This window comes from Balaenoptera borealis (assembly GCF_965194805.1).
Source record: "Balaenoptera borealis genome assembly, chromosome: 17".
In the NCBI taxonomy this organism is placed as follows: domain Eukaryota; kingdom Metazoa; phylum Chordata; class Mammalia; order Artiodactyla; family Balaenopteridae; genus Balaenoptera; species Balaenoptera borealis.
This window is the reverse complement of record NC_138876.1, coordinates 62,635,631-62,654,112: the sequence shown is the minus strand read 5'-3', so window position 1 is coordinate 62,654,112 and position 18,482 is coordinate 62,635,631. Positions and strand designations below refer to the sequence as shown.

At 41.8% G+C, this 18,482-nt stretch overlaps 1 protein-coding gene across 5 annotated transcripts; it reads right to left on the bottom strand.

The window, feature by feature from the left end:
* Positions 1-1,976: 1,976 nt before the first annotated feature.
* On the bottom strand, positions 1,977-18,376 carry PEX2 (peroxisomal biogenesis factor 2). 5 transcript variants are annotated; one of them, XM_082363595.1, is made up of 3 exons: positions 17,801-18,376; positions 15,442-15,472; positions 1,977-3,862 (listed from the first exon to the last, which is right to left on the bottom strand). In XM_082363595.1, exon 3 carries the CDS (start codon positions 3,843-3,845, stop codon positions 2,928-2,930), a length of 918 nt encoding a protein of 305 aa, XP_082219721.1. In that variant the 5' UTR covers positions 3,846-3,862; positions 15,442-15,472; positions 17,801-18,376; the 3' UTR covers positions 1,977-2,927. The 5 variants fall into 5 exon arrangements, with proteins under 5 accessions (XP_082219721.1, XP_082219717.1, XP_082219718.1 ...); XM_082363591.1 differs by lacking the exon at positions 15,442-15,472 and adding an exon at positions 4,019-4,108 and having other exon boundaries at positions 17,797-18,375; XM_082363592.1 differs by lacking the exon at positions 15,442-15,472 and adding an exon at positions 4,019-4,111 and having other exon boundaries at positions 17,801-18,375.
* Positions 18,377-18,482: the final 106 nt, after the last annotated feature.

Below are 18,482 nucleotides of genomic sequence, written 5' to 3'. Positions count from 1 at the left end.
AGAATGTAAGTTTGATGTCATTTCTCTGTTTAAAACCTTCTGGTGGTTTCCTCATCCTTAGAATAAATTCGGGTATCTTTTCACCCTGGCCTGCAAGGGCCAGCCCCGGATCCCCTTATCTCACTGCCTCATTTCCCACCTCTCTTGCTCGCTCTGATTTCTTGCTGTTCTTTGAACAGGCGATGGACGCTCACCTGAGACCTTGGGCACTTGCCATTTTCTTATCCTGGCACCCCTTCTCTGCTTGGCTCTCTCCCTCTTTTCATTCAGATCTCTTCAAATTTCAGCTCCTCAGAGAGGACTTCCAGGAGCATGTAATTCAATACAGCATCTCTTGTCACTCTCCATTCCCTTAGCCTGTTTTATTTTCTTCAGAGAACTTCTAACATCTGAAATGATCTTACAACATGTGTTTATTGTCTATCACCCCTCCAAGAATGTAAACTCCATGAAAGCCAGGGGTTTTGTTTTATTCATGAACACATCTCTGAGTACAGAAGAATGCCTGTAGGGGCTCAAGAGATAATTTTTGAAAGAATGATATGTTATTTAATTCCCAATACAGTCCTAAGAGGTTGACATTACTGAATGCCCATTTCATAGACTGAGCAAACTGAAACTCAGAGAAGTTAAATAAACCTGTCCACACCCCATAGCCGCTAAGTACTGAAGGCGGGGGAGCTGGGAACAAGGGAGCGGGTCATGCCTTGTGTTCGCTTGGAGGGATGTATTTTAGATACGATCACTGAAGCCACTTGGATACACTAAATACACAAGTAGCAAACCTGACTTGAGAACAAGTTGCACGGGAGAGAAAAGAAAAATATTCGTGTGGAAGTTCTTATTTTCTCAAAGGGGGACACTCAGGGCTGAACGTTAGGTTCTGGATGCTGAAGTGGAAACACAGGATGTGGCTAAATACGACCCAGTTGTCGTGAACTTTGGGCCCTGAGGCCGCTGGGGAGTGGGAACGCAAGCGCCAGGGTTCAAGCAAGTCTCCTGGCAGCCACAGGGCAGCAGGGACTGACGGAGTCCGAGGCTGTCACAGCAGCCTGGCCAGCAGGCCTGCGTCTCTGGGGGGAGGTGAAGCTCCCTGAGGCAGCACTAAGGGTACACGTCACCCACTGATGAGAAGGTGAATGCCAGCTGCCCTTAGTGTGCTCTGTGCCAAATATCCTTAAAAGCAGGGAAAACAAAAGAAGGGAAACTATAAAGAAAAAAGACAGAGAGACGGGAGCGGTTGTGACACCCACCGGGGTAGCCACCCAGCTCCTCCTTTGAGGATGGCCCTGTGGCCTCACTGTGGTGGGTCAGGTCCGCAGGCTGCCTCAGCCCTCGGTTCCTTCAGGGTCCGCCCTGGGTGCAGCGCTGCCAGGCCTGAGGCTGTGCCCTCCCCGGAGCGGCCACATCCAGTGTCTGAGAGGTGGAGGTCAAAGGCCTGACTACTCTGGCCCCGCCTAGGACATCCTGAAAGACAAAACGCTCCAGAGATCTCCTCAGGGTTGGCCGAGGCTGGCAGGCGTGGCTTACAGTTCTGTTTCCTCTGCTATTCCTGCTTCTTCACCATTTCCTTTCACAGGCGTGGATCCCTAATGAATATCTTGTATTGATACTTCTAACCCTTTTCGACATCTGCTTCTGCAGAACCCGACCTGTGATGTTAGGTTTCATCACTGGCTAAGGAGATGTCTCTTGGTACACTGGAACCAAGAGGCAGCCTCTGGCTATCCAACGATGAGCAGAACAGCCACAGTCTGTGACCTCATGGGGGGTTATCACTTAGTGGGGGTGGCAGATGTGAAATGAAAAAAGAAAAAAAAAATTGTACTAAGTGCCATTAGGGTCTGTAGAGAAGAAGAAAACCCCATAATATTGACAACTGTTAGTTAGCATAGGTGTATTGTGTTTTCACGTTAAAATTATGACAACGTGGGCACCTACTCAGAATCCGCTATCAAAATAACGCCATAACAAAATTATTGGTAGAACAAAATCTTGTTAACTTTATTTCATCCTTTCAAATCTGCAATCTAAGACGACCATTTACTTATAATGTCCTTATCAAAGTAGATCACCGGTAAAATAAAGACTCCGGGGTATAGAAGGCAAAGGGAGATTCTAGTTGGGACCTACTGCTTCCCCCTTTCTGGTGGCCACCATTCTCCTAAGAAAACCGGTGGTGAACTGCTTCCTGTCCTGCTTTAGGTGCATGGGGTGTTCATGAGGGTATGTCACCCACATCTGAACGATCGGGAGCAGTATTTCTCCATCCTGGTTTAGGAATGTGCACATAATCTCAGGCTGACCATTAACGGTGAGCTCCTGGACTTTGCCAGAACTATTAGGCAAGAAGCTCTCAGGCCAGTGGGATCAGAAAGCTGGTAAAATGGAAGTCCTGAGCTTCTGGTGGCCGTCGTTTGGCCTGAGAATGAAGCTGACTGAATCCTCTAAAAGCTGGCTTCAGAGAAAAGCTTAAAATTACAACTGAGACATCAGATCTGAAAGTTTAAAACAACAGGTCTTACTATTGTCATTTTATGATGTTATGGTGTCATTTCTGAAAATAAATGCCCACTCATCTCAGAGTCACCACAATCTTTTATTTTTAGAGTCTAACCTATTTCCAGGAAGTAGTAGAATGAAGGAGCATTCTTAGTGGTCATTTGATAAAAACTATCCATTATTCTTGACATTAAAAATTAAATGCAATGATTAAAAAAATAATAATACGTTACCATTTGTATCATATATTTAGAATCATGTGGTTTCCAGTGTGAGTAGAATTTAGTCGTGCCTGGAAAGGAACAGAGGGCAGCGGCTGAGAAGCACATGCCCTCATAAGACATACCTAAATAGAATGCTTAGGATGACTCATGCTAAGGATTTAGACAAAATACTGTTCTCCTCAGAGGAAACAATTTTAGCTTCTAAAGGGCATTCACTTCTGTCATCTCGATTCCTGATTTCAGTTGTTGCAGGCTGTGGACCTCTGTGCCGCACTTAGGACAAGCAAAGGACACATCAAATAAGAAGCTACTCTTCACACAGTAGTAACAGAAAACATGCTCGCAGCCTATGGTGTGAGGCATGGTGGGCCACTCCCCACACAGAGAACACTGTCTGCCGCTGGTGGCCAGCGTGCTGTCACGGCTTGGAGCTCCGGTCAGAGGGATACACCACGAAGAGAGCTTGCCTTTCAACTTCTGGATATTGACAAGCGGTAAGAGGAAAATCAGAAACTCGGCAAAGCCGTGCCAGAGGAGTTCTCTATTCATATACTCAAAGCCTACTTCTCGGACATTTTGGGGCCTGCAAAATACAGAACGGACGCCCAGCAGACGCTCGGTCAAAGTTGCGAACTTGCCCCTTTGAAGGAAGATCAAGAAATTAATCAACCTGCCCAGCTTCAAAAGTCCAACCACGAGATTCACGCACTGCTTGGCTTTCCTGAAGGATGCTATGTGACGGTTTCGAAACAAATCGTAGCATCGTTCTTCTAACCACTTCCCACCGATTGTACAGACGGCATACCAGAGCTTTTGATTTTTGCTCGGTGGCTGGTATCTCAGGTTTGGGGAAAAATCGTTCTTGTACTGAATATTCAAAACTGACTGTCCCACGGTGGCATTTTTAGAGTAGATGGTGAATCTCCACAAGAAAAGCCACAAGAATGCTTTCACCTCTGGTTCAAAGCGGGCTAACAGCCCTGGCTTAAATCCATGAAAGCACTGAGTAAACTGGGACCAAACGAGCTGCTCCAGCGCCTTGTTTAGTTCAAGTGCATCCAACTGGCTTATTCTTAGCACTCTGTTTGTCCGCTTCATATTCTCATCTCTGGAAGCCATGCCTTCTCTGAAGGTCTCTAGGAAAAAGTATAATTAGAAACCATCAACAAACAGTTGCAATCTTGTACTATCTTCTCGACTTACACTTGGAAAACTGTGACACACAAATGACACAGGACACAGAGGAGATGGGCTTTCAGTAGCATCAAAGCAGCACAGTAATCACTTCTTACTTGGAACTTCTTCCTCTTTCTTCTCTCTCTCTCCTCCCTCTCTCCTTTCCTTTCTTTTCCTATCTTTTCTTTCCATTCTTTTTTTTGGCCCTCCTAATCAAAGGAATAACAGGTTTTAGCAAGTTGCATCCTTTTTCCACAAACTTTCCCCTAGGTAGTCCTCCTGGGTCAGATATTTTAAAGGGAGATGATAAAATCCTGAGGCTAACAGCGATATGAGGCTGGATAATAACATGACCTATTAAATACATGAACTTAATAAATACAATGAACTATGTGGAACGTTGCAATGGATGGTAAGTCAAGACCTCAGTTTAATTTCCAGCACTTCTACTGACTCCGAAGGAATATTTTCAACAAGTCATTTAATGTGTCTCAAGAACATTTTACATTTGTAAAGGAAGTTAGGAGAAAACAAAATTAACCAGTAAGTATTATTCTAGCACACAATCATAGAAAATAAATAGTAGCACAAAGCAACATGAATGCAGGAATGTCATTATTAAGGTGCACATACAGTTTTCTAAGAAAAGGAAACTATGATGTAAAAATAGACACTGAGATCATTTCATAAAAACACTAAGGAAACAAATAGGTGCTATAGGGATAAAAATCTTTTAAAATGAAATAGAAAAAAGCTGATTAATGGTTAGCTGGGTATGACTGACTCATTCAAAACACATTTATTAAATGCCTATTTTGTGCAAATCAATGAGATTAAACCACCCAGCAGCTACTGTTGTTAAGGAGTTTAGAGATTCTACATTTTACTTTAGGTATTTTACATTTTATTAATGAACTGGCAAATCCAAACTATGACAAGAAATCCCTTTAAATTTAGTTTCTAAAACAGGCCCTCAACACACAGAGCTGGATCATGATCTCTGGGCCGTCAAAAGGCCTTTGCAAGGCCCGAGGCACTAAGGGAACACTGAGCTACAGATGGAGGCAGGGATCCTGGTGAAGTTCACTGCCGCCAACTGTGCAGTCATTGTGACCTTGGTCAAGTCATTTTACCATGTCTCTGCTTTGGTTTCTTCACTTACAAAACTAAGGACCGGAGACAAAATGACCTCTAAAGTTCTTTCAAATCTATTACAATTTTTTTACAAAACTATACAAAAATAAGAAACAGAAATGACTACTAAATAATAGGTGGTTTAGTGCTGTTTTCTTCTCAAACCAGATCCATGACAGGAATGCTTCTGACTGATAAATGGGGTGGGTGACCTCAACTTTTTCCCCCTTCCTGCAGCTCCCTCAAGACTTGACTTGGCAGCCTATAAGCTACAACAGTGGGGATTTTGGCTGCAAGTTCTGTGAAATCCTTGCCTCGCACTAGCCAGGAGCTACAGGAAAGAAACAAGGGGATTAGGACAGAGTGCCCTTTCTTCTCTGTTTTTCTAATCCATTCACGACTCTATTCCCTCCCAGCCTTTTCCTCATTCTGGCTGCTCTCAGCTCCCCGCTGGATGACATCTAATTGGTCTATCTTACCTTTTGCGTCCTTCAGTGCATTTCCCACACGGCAATCCTTCTACAACACAAGCCTCCCCAAATCTACCCCCAGGTTGCTTTCCTTCCTAATGCTTCAACCTCTAGTCACAAAGCGGCCCCCTCTCTTGTTCGCTAGTGGACATCTGCTGTCTGTTCCCGTCACCTGGAACAGTCTGTTCCCATTCTTTAACTGAAAAACTCACATGATACTAAGTTTTTAAGTACTAGCTTAGGGACCACTTCCTTCTGACCCTCCAAATATGAGTTAGGTGCCTCTCTAGCTGTTCCTTTAGCACCCTGGCCTTCCTCTTTCTTGGCCTTTATGTATTTACTGTTCGTAAACTACTTTTTAATTGTCTACTTCCTCCGCTAGAGGATAAGCCCTGTTGTGAAGATTCAGTCCTGTCACAGCTGAATCTTAGCAACTAGCGCAGTGCCTGGTACACAGACCGCCTCCTGCAAATACTAGATGAGTGGAGTAGCGAACACGAAAGTCTAGGGTGGGTGAAGGGTAGAAAATACAAATTCCCATCCCCAAACCTTTAAAACTATTTCAAGTTACCATATCCAGACTGTTGACTACTATTTCTTTCAACATGTTTCTTGTGCCTCTGCTGTTTCCCAATGAATGTGTCAGAGCCAGTGATAAAATGGGAGAGCGGACACAGTCTCAGCCCTTGCGGAGATGATAATCTAGTGAGTGGGAGGAGGGGGAAAGGAAGAGTGTGCTGCAGAAAATAACACACAGGCGATTACGATAAAGTGTGATAGGTGACGCGCACGGGGAACTTCAGAACATTTTGCTCGCAACTAGACCTCAGAAGGTCCAAGAAGGCTTCGGGTGGGGGAGGCAAGATCTCTGCAGCCACCTGAAGGATGAGCAGTGTCCGGCAGGTAAAAGAAGGTAAGAAAACCACTCCAACAGGGGGAACGCTAGGCGCCAAGGACAGGAGGGGTCAGGGCAAAAGATCAGGCTGGAAAGGAAAGCAAAAGACGGAAGCGAAAGGCTCTGAACGCCGGGCTGAGAAGGCTGCGTTTTATCAAGAAGGTAATGGGGGAGCCACTGAATGGCTGTAAGCAAAGAACTAATCATTGCATTTTAGACAGCTTGTTCTGGCCACATGGAGAATGGATCAGAGGCTGAAAGACTGGAGGCAGAGAGACCAATTAAGATGACTGTTAACATGATTTAGTGAGAAACTAATGATGGTCTAAATTAGAAAGGTATCAATGGGGATGGAGAAAAGCAGGTACCTTTGAAAGCTTCGAGGTGGAAGAATGGACACGACTTAGTGAGAAGTAAGCCAAGAATAACTGACTTGAGTAATGGAGTGGATGGTAGTCCAATTCTCTGAAATAGGAAACACATGCAGAGATATAGATTTGAAGGGAAAGATAATAAATCTGTGTAGTTTTAGAGATCTGAGGCTCCTGTGAGACAGTTCAGTGGAAAAGCTCAGTAGGCGGTTATGGGGATATGACAGAGAGAATCTGGGTGGAGATTTTGAGTGTGAGCCCCCTCTCATGGGACCCATCTATTTTAAATCTACTTGATCTATTTAAATGCTACGATCGGGAAGGCAGTGGTCTAAAGTTAGGCAGATCTTGTCCATTTACAGCACATTCAACCTTCTTTGTATCAACATCACCTTATTCTCACGGTTTCCTACTCCAGCTACTGTGGCATTTCATGGGTTACGTTCACTGCTAACACAAACCTTTGGTCTTTCAATCTTTCTCTGCTGGGGTCTTCGCATCACATTCCTGTAGTCTCTCTGCGCTTCTAGTCTAGCGCTCTTCAAACCTGGGCACTCATCACGTGGAGGACTTGTTAGATTGCGTCCCTCAGTTCCAGATTTTCTGATTCAGTAGGCCCGGAGTGGGAGCCAAGAATTTGCATTTCTAGCAAGTTCCCAGGTGATGTCGCAAATTACTGGGCTAGTCCATTTCAAAGCTGAATTCATAATTTTGTGGTCATATCTATCACCCATACAGCTCAATGCTGCATGCTGGTCTTCCCACTCATTTCTGCTTGGTTTTCATTCCTAGATCTACAGAGGTTCTTACAAATCTTCACTGATTCAGGCTTTCTCTTTCTGCTATTAAGTAGTCCTTGTGAGATTGAGACCATTCACAGATTCCACAAATTCTATGAGCATCAGTACATCCTAGCCCTGCCAGGTGCCTGGGATGCAAAGATAAAGTCTTATCCTGGCTCTCACTTTAAAGACTCCCACCAAGGTCTGCACAAGGGAAGCAGGCAAGGTGATGGACAAGTCGGGCATTAGCGAAGGGAGACGGCATTGCAAGATTCTCAAAGACGCTACATAAATTTTCAAACTATCTCAATAGAAAAAAAATCCCAAAATTTATGTAAAAAATCATCAGTGATTATTTTGCTCACTTTTTCCTGCAGTTTACAAATCTTCTCTAATTAACATAACATGTATGTAATTAAGAAAAGAAAAAGCGAAAACATTATTTGAAAAACCTCATAAGCAAACCAAACTCTATAAAGTTATTTGTTCTTATTTACCAAATCATGTCTTTTTTACCTCATTATCGCCCCTGGGATAAAGTACAAACTTCTTAGACCTAACCTAGCTCAATTCTGTCTCCATCTCTGTAACCATATAACCCATTATTCACCAAAGAACCTTTAATTGCAGACTATCCTTCGGTCCTGCGTTTGTACCTTTTCTCATGTACCTAAAACACTTACCTTCCCCAGCAACTCCTCCTACCGCCCTCGACCATCTGCCCTTCACATTCCAACCCAGTTACAACATTTTCCACGAAACCTTCACAATTATCTCCAACTCCCATTGTCAGCATTTTTAACTCTGACAGCAATTGTCCGTGTCACATGCTTGAGCCCTCAACTCTTTGTACTGTGATTTCAGTTGTGTGAATACATCTTCTCTCCCTAACTTGACCATAAACTAGTTAAGGGAAAGTGCCTCATACTTGCTTCTCAAAGTGCTTGCCACCCACAAAGTGACTTTGATACCTAACTCAGTTTTCCTCACGCAAAATTCTATAATCGTTCAGGATAGGTGGGAATATGGTATATGCAACTCTTCTACTGTGACAGTGTCAACAACTCGGTGTCTTCCCCAGGTTTTGTATTCTGTGGTCAGCAAGATAAGGGAAACTCCCTTATTTGTAAAAAAGTACTCCTGAAAAAGCTCGGATCATACTGGACATCAATATCAAGTCCAACACTACCAGTTCCCTCCCCTCACCCCTTCCCTGCCCCCAGCATTGAACTGGATGGATTGTTATTCTTTTCAGTTGAGGGTCAGGTGAGAAATATGGCTTGTGTTAGAGCACCAGTTGTGCCAATTTATGTATCTTCAGATATTAGAGTCACAGTCAGTTCTTAGTAATCTTATAAAATTTACCACAAAGATAGGCACATAGTAGTTGCTTAGTAAAGATTGGTTGATCCCATATGCAGTGGAATGAGTAGTTTGGTAGTGAATCTGTACTGACTGAACCTTGCTGAGAGCATCTAGAGGAACTGGAGGCTGTGGGGCGCGATCTCTTCTCAGGTTCCTTACTTACATGTAGGGAGAAACTGCTCGGAGAGAGTGGCTTCTCAGAGGAATCATCTATTTCAAGTCCCTCATTTCTGGAGGACCCATACTGACGGACATTTAGTAAAGACAGGAATTTTTAATGGCTGCCAGAAAAGAAGACTTAACACACTCTCTAACCAATCCAATATTTAACAATCCTTATTATCAAAAAATTCTTTCTTATCCCTTCTGTTACAGTTTAACATTTTTTTTTTTTTTCTTTCCTTTTCTTCGCCCCAGGCCTGGCCTCGGTGTAGATTAAGAACAGCTGGGCTCGATCGCCTCCCTACAGAAGACTTTTTACTAGAGCAGAAGACTATTATTAACTACTCTTTGGCCTTTGCTCTTCCAGATGAATAATTTGTTTCTCTGTTTTTTTTGTTTTAGGTTTTAGTTTCTAACATTTTAGTCATTTCTGTGACTTCTTTTAGTTGTAAACATAGAACAGACACTGTCCATTAGGCACCATAGTTTGTTAAAGTACAATAGCCTTCCTATTGCTCTATATTCTTGTCTGGCAACTGTGACAGAGTAGAAAGACCAGGTTTAAAATCAGATGGACTTGGGCTCAAATTCCAGCTTGGTCATTTAGTTGCTATGTAATCTTAAAAAAGTCATTAGCATCAGATTCTTCTAGAAGTTGGAAATGAACCACTACCTGACAATGTTGGTAAGATTAAAGCGGATAATGTTATGAAAGTGGTTTGGAAATGGGAAAGCAGTATTATTATTGTATTATTGCTACTTTGGTTAGGGATGAGCATCAGAAGAAAAAGACTCGGTGGATTTTACCAAATCTCATTTCAAAAGACTGAAATCTTCATTGTTACTCATCTAATGCCTCAATCGACCTGTGGTAAAATAATTTTTTTTCCGCAGGAAATACTGACTACACCATTAAAACATAACTGGGGCAGTTACACAGTGAACATGATGTCACCTTGATGTGGGCACGTGTGGGGGTCGGACGGGAAGGCGCGAGACATGGTCCAGTGGAACTCATCACACCCTTCACTTGCATCTTATCTGAGAGGAGATGTTGGGGTGGGAATCCCGAGAGAACGGGGGTGGATGCCAGCATGACCTGCTCTCTGGGCTGTTTCACCTGCATCCACGTGGCTGTGCCTGTTGATCCGGAAGCAAAGAAACCTCCAGAATGCACACCGATAGCACCTGACTCTATGGCGCTTCGCTGAACAGGGCCTGATACAGGCAGTCCAAGACGAGCATCCAACCTTGCTTCCTCACCGACACACTCCATTCAGTTCCTCCTCCCCACCCCTCCTACTTTCTGGCAGGTCAGTTATTCTAGAATACTGGCTTTAGAGAAGGGCAGTGCTCAAGAGTAGAAGAAACTGATGAAATCGAAATAACTAGAAGTTCAATTCATCTGATTACAGAACTTCTTCCTTCCACTGTCATACAATACTATTTCCCCATAATGGGTGTAGAATACAGAAAAATGCCATAAGTGCCTTAAAATCACATAAAGTTATTCTCAGTCTAATGTAAGAAGTTGGTGTTTCAGTGAATTCTAATTCTCTGACAAATGGCTACTCAATTTAACCAATATTTATTGAGTGCCGACAAAATGCCGGGAATTCTCCTAGGTACCAGGGATTCGGTCCAAATAGTTAAGTCTCAGTTAACTTCTTTTTAGTCAAGCATTTCTAAAGAAATAGGATGCTATGGTAATCAAGACTAGCCATTGATCTCTGAAGCAAAGAATGGATCTCAAAATCGGAAAACACTATAAAGGGTCACAAAACTCCCCGGGGCAGAAAAGAGAAAAATTGCATTTAATGTTGTGCAAACTCCAGAAATATGCAAACACTGACACTGGCTATGGTCTATCTGGGAAACACAGGGATGGGTTCCAACAGGAGCTGCGTCCTTCGTTATTTAATCCCCATCAACGTCTTTGCACTTGTTAGGAAGTAAAGAAACAAGTCGTCTGCTGTGACCAGAGCTTAATGGCTTGGCAGGAGAGACTGGCTGAAGAGTCAACACCCTGCAAAAAGACCCTGTTTTAAGGAAATTGCACTGATTTTGTAGCCATGAGTAACCACTGAAGAGAAGAGACATAACAGGATATAAATTTTAAAAGATTAATCTGATGGTAGAGTTCAAGAAGTTGAAGAAAAGGAAAACTGCAATTCTGGAAGACCAGTTACAGGACTTCTGCAACCTTTCAAGGGCCTTAACTAAGGTGCTTATTAATAACTTTCTGAACAACTCATAGTAATTTAACTTGCTTCACTGACAACTATGAAAATAGAAAAGATTACAGTGTCCTCACATTTTCGAATCAAAAATCCCCAACTCTTCTGGTAAACCAATGCTTTCCTGACTCTGTTACATTGATTGCTATCCACACGCAATTATTGGTCAGTCTACTTCTACTTTCAAGAGTTTAAGTACTAAAAATCCCGTATTATTGGTCCTTGTAGGTTAGTATCTAATTTCACAAAAGTAGGCTCAAACTTGAATAGTTAAAAAAAATACAAGCTAATCTTTTTTCAGAAAAGTTGGGATTGTTCTGAATTGAAACAAACACCATCAGATTTAATTCAAATTGATTTTTCCAGAAGGCCAAAACCACGTGATGCTTTTTCCTACTCTGCCATGAAATCTCATTCTTTTAATACACAATCCTATCAACCTCTTCCTCCCCACTCCCCATTTCCCAAACTATACTAAGTTAAGATTCTAAAAAGCTAACCCAGGGGGAAACATTTACAGCCATGCAAAGAGACTTATACAATAATTAATTAAAAGTATAATTGTCACTAAATAAATTAGTGTTTAGTGAAGGATACTGCTATGTTAAGGATACGTGAAAAAGATGCTTAAGGCAAAAATCAAGACCAGATAAAAAGTATAGCACCTACGAGGGTTAGTGTCATTAACTTGTCACATAAATATGTTTAAGACAAAATGATCTAGCACTAAAAACTATTAAAAAGGTCTCCTGCTGATATTTTATCACTAGACAGGTCACACTGCTTTTCTTTCACCGAGAAAAAAACAACTGAAAATTCGTTTACTAAGAGCAGCGATATATAACCTTATCCCTTAAATAACTCATGCTTTCTTTTTAAGCTTTTCATTCCCCAAATAAAACTTTGTCATCTATATTGCATTCCAAAACCAAAACAAATGATTGTATCTCACTAAAGAGGGAAGAATTTTTCAGGATGCATTCCAGAGCTTTTATTGAGTATAGTACAAATTATGAATGAATATATTTTATTTAAAAACATGTTATTGACAGAAATCTATCAATAATAATGTGGGTATTGTCAAGGGCCTGTCAATATTAATGTAATTATGATTAAGGGGATAACATGGATTTTTAGCTATAATACCAAGTAACATCTCCTACATTACTGCTGTCAATATACACATTATTATTGACCTGTTCCGAGATGCTCAGTACTAGATGTATTACCATTAGGCATGTTTGTCAATGCATGCTGCCGACGAAAATTCTACACTGAAATTTACAGTCCTGTAAACTTTGTCAGCAGAAACATGTGATTCCCAAGTAATCCCTAAGGTTTCAAACCCATCCATGCACCCGCTCCCTGCCAGACTATCCTTTTCTAGATCCACAATAATCAACTAATTTTTAGTATAACAATGTTGCTGTCACACTATCCTAAAGGTTCTAGTAATCAAAATGGATGAGACCATTTTTGCCTTTTAGGTTTTAAAAAAAAAAAAATTAATCAGCATTTCATATTAGGAGGTTATATGAAAAAAGTTCTATAACCCGAGATCTTAAGCTTTGAACCTATACCCTACTATTTTATTTCCTTTGTGTAGTCAGATAGATTTACTGTCCATTGTATTGAAATCAATACTAATAAATGGGACATGCATCAAAGAGAGATTTAACAGGACACTGATTCCCAGAACACATTTCAAACATGAGCAAAAGAGAAAAAGCTATGGCTGGGACCCATTAGAACACAGTGACCTCTGGCACTGTGAACAGGCCTAGAAATCAACAACTGTAAGTTCAAATCCCACTTCTGCCACAGGCTTGCTAAGTGACTTGTCACTGCTCTTTTGTTCCTCTCTTTCATCAAATATGAACTAACTCTCAATAGTTTACAGATATCTGATGATACAAATCCCAACTGTTCTCATTTGGATACAGACAAGACATGCAGAATTTGAAAATTCCCTTATGGACACTAGATCTCTGAATTACTCTTAACTTAAATGCAATCCTCATCAATTTCCAAATAGAATTTTTCTTTTTGGGGGTGCTAGTGGGTATGCAACAAAGTGTCTTTAAAATATATCTGAAGGATAAAGTTCAAAATAGTATACATTTCTCAAAAAGAAGAACAATGATAAGTAACTTGCCCTAGCAGAGGGGAAATACTCTTTTTATTTGGAGAGAGTTGGGAATTCAACTCAAAGACTACAATCTTCAAGACTATAATTAGTCTTACACAATTGAGCACCTTACCTATTTCACTTACGGTTATTTACTCAAGTATCTACAAGTAACACAAAATACTTTTTTTTAAACCTGAGAGCAGAACTGCCCATTACTTCGGCCTCACTTCACAAATACATTTGTAAGAAGACAGCATGGCACTCATAATCTTTTCTTTCAGAAAGTTGATACTTCTGAGTCTTTGAGAAAGAAAGCACATTGTGGAAATAAAGAGCAGATGTCTGAGTGAACATGGGGGAGGGGAGTTAAACTGCTTCTGATTAGTTCTGTATTCTAGCCCAGGTTTACCAACAGGCTGTGTGACTCTGGACAAGTCATTTTACCACGCTATACTCTTCAGCAGTTAAAAAAAAAAAAAAAAAGCACTGTAAAAAGTCCACCTCTCTAGAATCCTTTAGGAAACCTTGGAAGAGGAAGAGAAAAAAATAAAAGAACAGTCATTTCCAACTGCAGAAATGGTTCACATTGAACATGAGTTTGGAAAAGACTAGAGAAAGCAGAGAAATCAGAATGGTGGTACCCATGAGACAGACTCAGTCCTCACGGAAAAAAGTAGCGAAGTCTGATGGAAGAGAAACCCAACCAATCTGTGAGTTTACAACCGCAGTAAACCTGTACCACTTACTTTCTGGTTATGAAGTGCTAATAAGCAACGACAACAGCTAAGTGTCCTTTGCAAAATTAAGTATTAAATCATTTAATCCTTACAATATTATGAAAGAGGTTCTCTCAGTATTTTTGTTTTAAATCAAGGAAACTGAGGCACAGAGAGATGAGCTGACTTGTATGAAATCACACAAGCAGAAGTGGTGGGGCCATGCTCTGTACCAGCATCCTCTATGGACAAGGCGATGACGGACCTAAAAGATGAACATAAACACTTCAGTGTGGCACTGCAGGACATGCAGATGGGGCTGTTTGAAGTGGCTAAGTACTACGAGATGAAGATAACAGGCATGCACTACAGCAAAAATTGCAATCCAAGGATGAACAAAGAGCAACCCGATAAAACTTACAGAGCAAATAGATCTTTAAGTGCTCTATAAATCTGGAAAAAAACCCTGAGGATATAATTGCCTAAGAAGAGAATTCTAAATGACTTTAAGATTACTGGAACACAGGTTTATTTGCACATTTTATGGCACTTGAGAGAATGTGAGAAGAGCCACGAAGGAACAGAGGTATTAGCAATGGAAAAGGAGAAGTACCATGGGATACATACTATGTATGAGGCACTAGACGTTTTCTTTACAGTTCTTTACCTCATTTAATCCTCATAACACAGTAAATATTATGCCCATTTTAAGAAGTAAAAAATTAAGAGAAGACCGACAACCTGTTTAAGGTCAAGCTGGCGCTTAGGAAATTTCTGGTAAACACTAGAGAAATGGTGGAACACACAAAAGGAAGTTAGTAGTATGGGTATTTGGTAAGCTTGGATCAAATTCAATCCCACAGAGCTCGAAGCAGAATTTTTCCCTCATGATCTTTCCAAACACCAGACTGCCAGTCAAGCTCTCAGGACTGTAGACAGGGAAGAAATTCAAGGAATCTGGTAAAGTTGCCCGACTTGCCTGGGATGCACCTCATCTACTTTCCCTGTCTTTCCGTGTGGTCAGAGAACCATTCAAAGAGACTCAATATCAAATCTGAACCAAAGGAATATGGGGGTGCAAAAAGGAGGTGCAAACATTCATTTAACTATTATGAACATATACCATACACAAGGCAGAGGCAATGCCAACTCACCTACCTGACACTGGAAAGGAGTGGGTATACATAATCAAAACAGAATTACCCCAGAGCTCTTGGTCTTCATGTTTTTATAGTAAGAAGAAAGAAAAGAAAACTGGGATGAAATTTTATCTCACCTTATTGACAGGCAGGTAAGAAGGAAGAGCTCTGGAAAATAAAATGAAGCAAGATAAAAAGCAATCTAGAAAAGGGCATTTTGATTCCAAGGTGGGAAAAGGTTGGGAAGTTAACAGCCCACGATGGGAAGTACAGAGGGTGCTAGACATACTCTTCCCTGCTTCCATGTCCACATCCAGAAATCACAGCGATGGCACTTGCAGTGACAGGATTACAGATGTGGGGCAAGTGCGGGCAGTTTGGGGCTTTTCTGCTGAGGTTTCTTCCACCTTCCAAAGGAACTGAGGAGGAACATGGAATGTTTAGAAACTGCTGTCATTTCACAGTGAAGAGAAAAAAGGGAACGTCCAATTTGCTTCTAGGTTGTCCAACCCAGATAATCAAGGGAGGAAAAAAAAAGAGCCAGTGATTCAGAGCAGAACTTTCGTCCAGAAATAAAGATTGTACATATTGCATACCTTTTCCTGTGCTAGAGGAACCGGACTATGGTGGAGTGCAAGAGGCAAAGACACTTAAAATATACTTGATGTTGTGAGGAAAACATGGGGCTAGGACTTGGAAATTTACTAGTAACGTGACGTTAGGTAAGACTGCTAACATCTTTATGGTTCAGCTACCAAAAATGGAAAATGGAAAATGGAAAACATCTGCCTTCCCTATTGCAAAGACTATTACGAGCTTCAAATGTAAGCAAAAGTTTTATGGCTAAAATTGTAAAAAGTAGGGGGAAAAGAGAAAAGGAATTATGACTCTGATCAAAAAGAAAGAAACTTAAAATTTGTATCTATTAAATAAGGTTGAATATAGACAGGTTTGTGGCTTTTGGTAATGAATTAACTGTGAACATATACACTTTATTATTTTTAAAAAAACTGTAATAATCAAAGGAATGCACCTTGAATACAAATGAAAAATTAACCAAAGAAACAAAATTTTAATGCTAGAAGGAAACAGATCATCTAGTCTAAAATATGAATTTAATCTTCCTAACGGGATCCCTGTTTTTCAAGCAGAACAGAAAAAAATAGCTGTTCTTGTAAAATACTGCTGAGGGTCTGCTTGTTTCATCTCTCCTCTGCATGGCTCCAGTAAATTTCTACAGAAGTCCTCCTATGGAACAGTTTTAAAACCACAGATTGAGGTGCTGCTCCTAATTTCTAAAAATGAGGAGAATAAGGCTAAGAGGTAGACCTGGTCAGGAGTAGAACTCAATTCTCTTGACTTAGTCTGACATGTTCTCTACTATGTCCTGTTACTTCTATTTTCTTTCCTTTTTTTTTTTTTTTTTTTTCTTTTTTAAGGAAAAAAAATAAGGGGTTCTCCTTTTAACTTGTAAATAATTCCTAATTCCCCTCTCTCTTTCCTTCCAAATCTCTTTATGGCCCAAAACCATTCAACGCTAATCTTTCTGGATACAAGTAATGGATAATATGGGCAAGATCAGGGAGAAGATAAAGTGAAAAAGAAAAAGAAAGAGTCAGCCATCCCAAGATTATTCTGTTCAGGCTTAACTAAAGGTAACTCATTATGGGAAGGTATTTAGAAGACAAACTGTGGTGTGGATGGAACCTCAGCCTCCCTGTAATTGCTTGAAACTGTTCAGGTATAAAGTGTTCCAGGGACATCATAGAATACAGACGTGTTGTGAACGGTCAACAACTTGGTCTGATTCTGTGAACAGCCCTTTCACTAAGTGTAGTATTTTTGGAAAATGGGACCTAAAGAAATAAGTAAACAAACAATGAGTTTCAATTTAAGGCCTCAGAAGAACAATGATTTTTACATTCTATCTCTTACCAGAAATCAATGTTAAACATAACACGCTCATGGCAAGCAATTTTCTAAGAAAATTCTCAGTAACTTTTTCTCCCCAAGAAAATTAAAACTGCTTTTGAGTTCATCGTCTTTCAAAAATGTTGGAAACTTAAGCATACTCAACTTTTTTGGTACCAAACATTACATTTTACATGAACCATCAGATATTAAAGTTTTGACCCTGAATAATTCTTAAGCCGTTCGTAACAGTTAAATCTCACCACCGCCAAGTGCGGGGAAAAGATTTCCAAGTGTGTGTCTAGAAAGTCACTTCGCAGAATGCAAAGGAGCTCAAGTCTAGCTGTGTTTCTTTTTCTTTTTTTCTTTTTAATGGTGCGATCCTAAGACTATTTTTAGGAGTTTACGTTTGTCCCACTGCCTTTCCCAAAATCAGATTGTGATTGCCTCTTCCAGGAAGACGGGAAGACAATACAACAGGGAAACAAGTAAAAGGCGACAATTACAAGGTCGTGAAACTCCACGCCCTCCCAGCTGTACGCAGGACCTCAGGTCCGCACTCCGGCTCTCTCGGGCGACACTGACCTTACGAGTCTGCGAAACGCCCCGCTCCAAGTAACTGTTCCTGAAACATTCTCTGGGAAGCTTGGCTTTTCCTAGCAGAACCTGGGCTCTCCAAGCTTCCGGAACTCGCGCGTTTACGTAGTGACGCAGCACCCGGAAGTGCCTGAAAAAAAGGGGAAACTAAACCAACGAGAACCAAGCTTTAGCGCGCCGCAGAACAGCGAATGTCCATGTGCCGAAGGCCGAAGGGCCGAAGAGCCGAAGAGCCGAAGGGCCGAAGGGCCGAAGGACCGAAGAGGACACCCGCGCGCGATGATTGGTCGGCTGGCAGTGGAGGAAATCCGTATCTGATTGGCAGGAGAGTGGCGAACCCGGGGGGGCCGCGCGTGGAGGAGCCTCGGTGTCAGGGGTCGCCCTGGGCGACCTGGGGCTCTCGAAGGCAAGGCTTTCCCTGCCCTCGGGCGCCGGCAGCTGGCCTCCGGACAAGCGCCGCCGAGTGGCGGCGGGGCGCCTCCGCGTCTCGGGGGCTCTTCGCTCGCCCAGGGTGGAGGTCCCACCGCGGGATAGCCCCATTGGGAAGGGAGCCTCCGGATAGCGCGGCAGCGTCCGGGCTGGGGCAGTTTTGCGGCGCGGCGCTGCCGTAGGGGAGGGGGTGGGGGGGCGGGGCTTGTTGGCCTCTGCAGGCTCAGGGAGGCAGGTGGCC

Coding starts and splice junctions, on each gene's coding strand:
- PEX2 (XM_082363591.1), bottom strand. CDS start 4,094: ATGGAAAGAAAAGATAGGAAAAGAAAGGAAAGGAGAGAGGGAGGAGAG. Junction 3,863..4,018: donor GAAAGAGGAAGAAGTTCCAA/GTAAGAAGTGAT, acceptor ACTTTTTCCTAG/AGACCTTCAGAGAAGGCATG.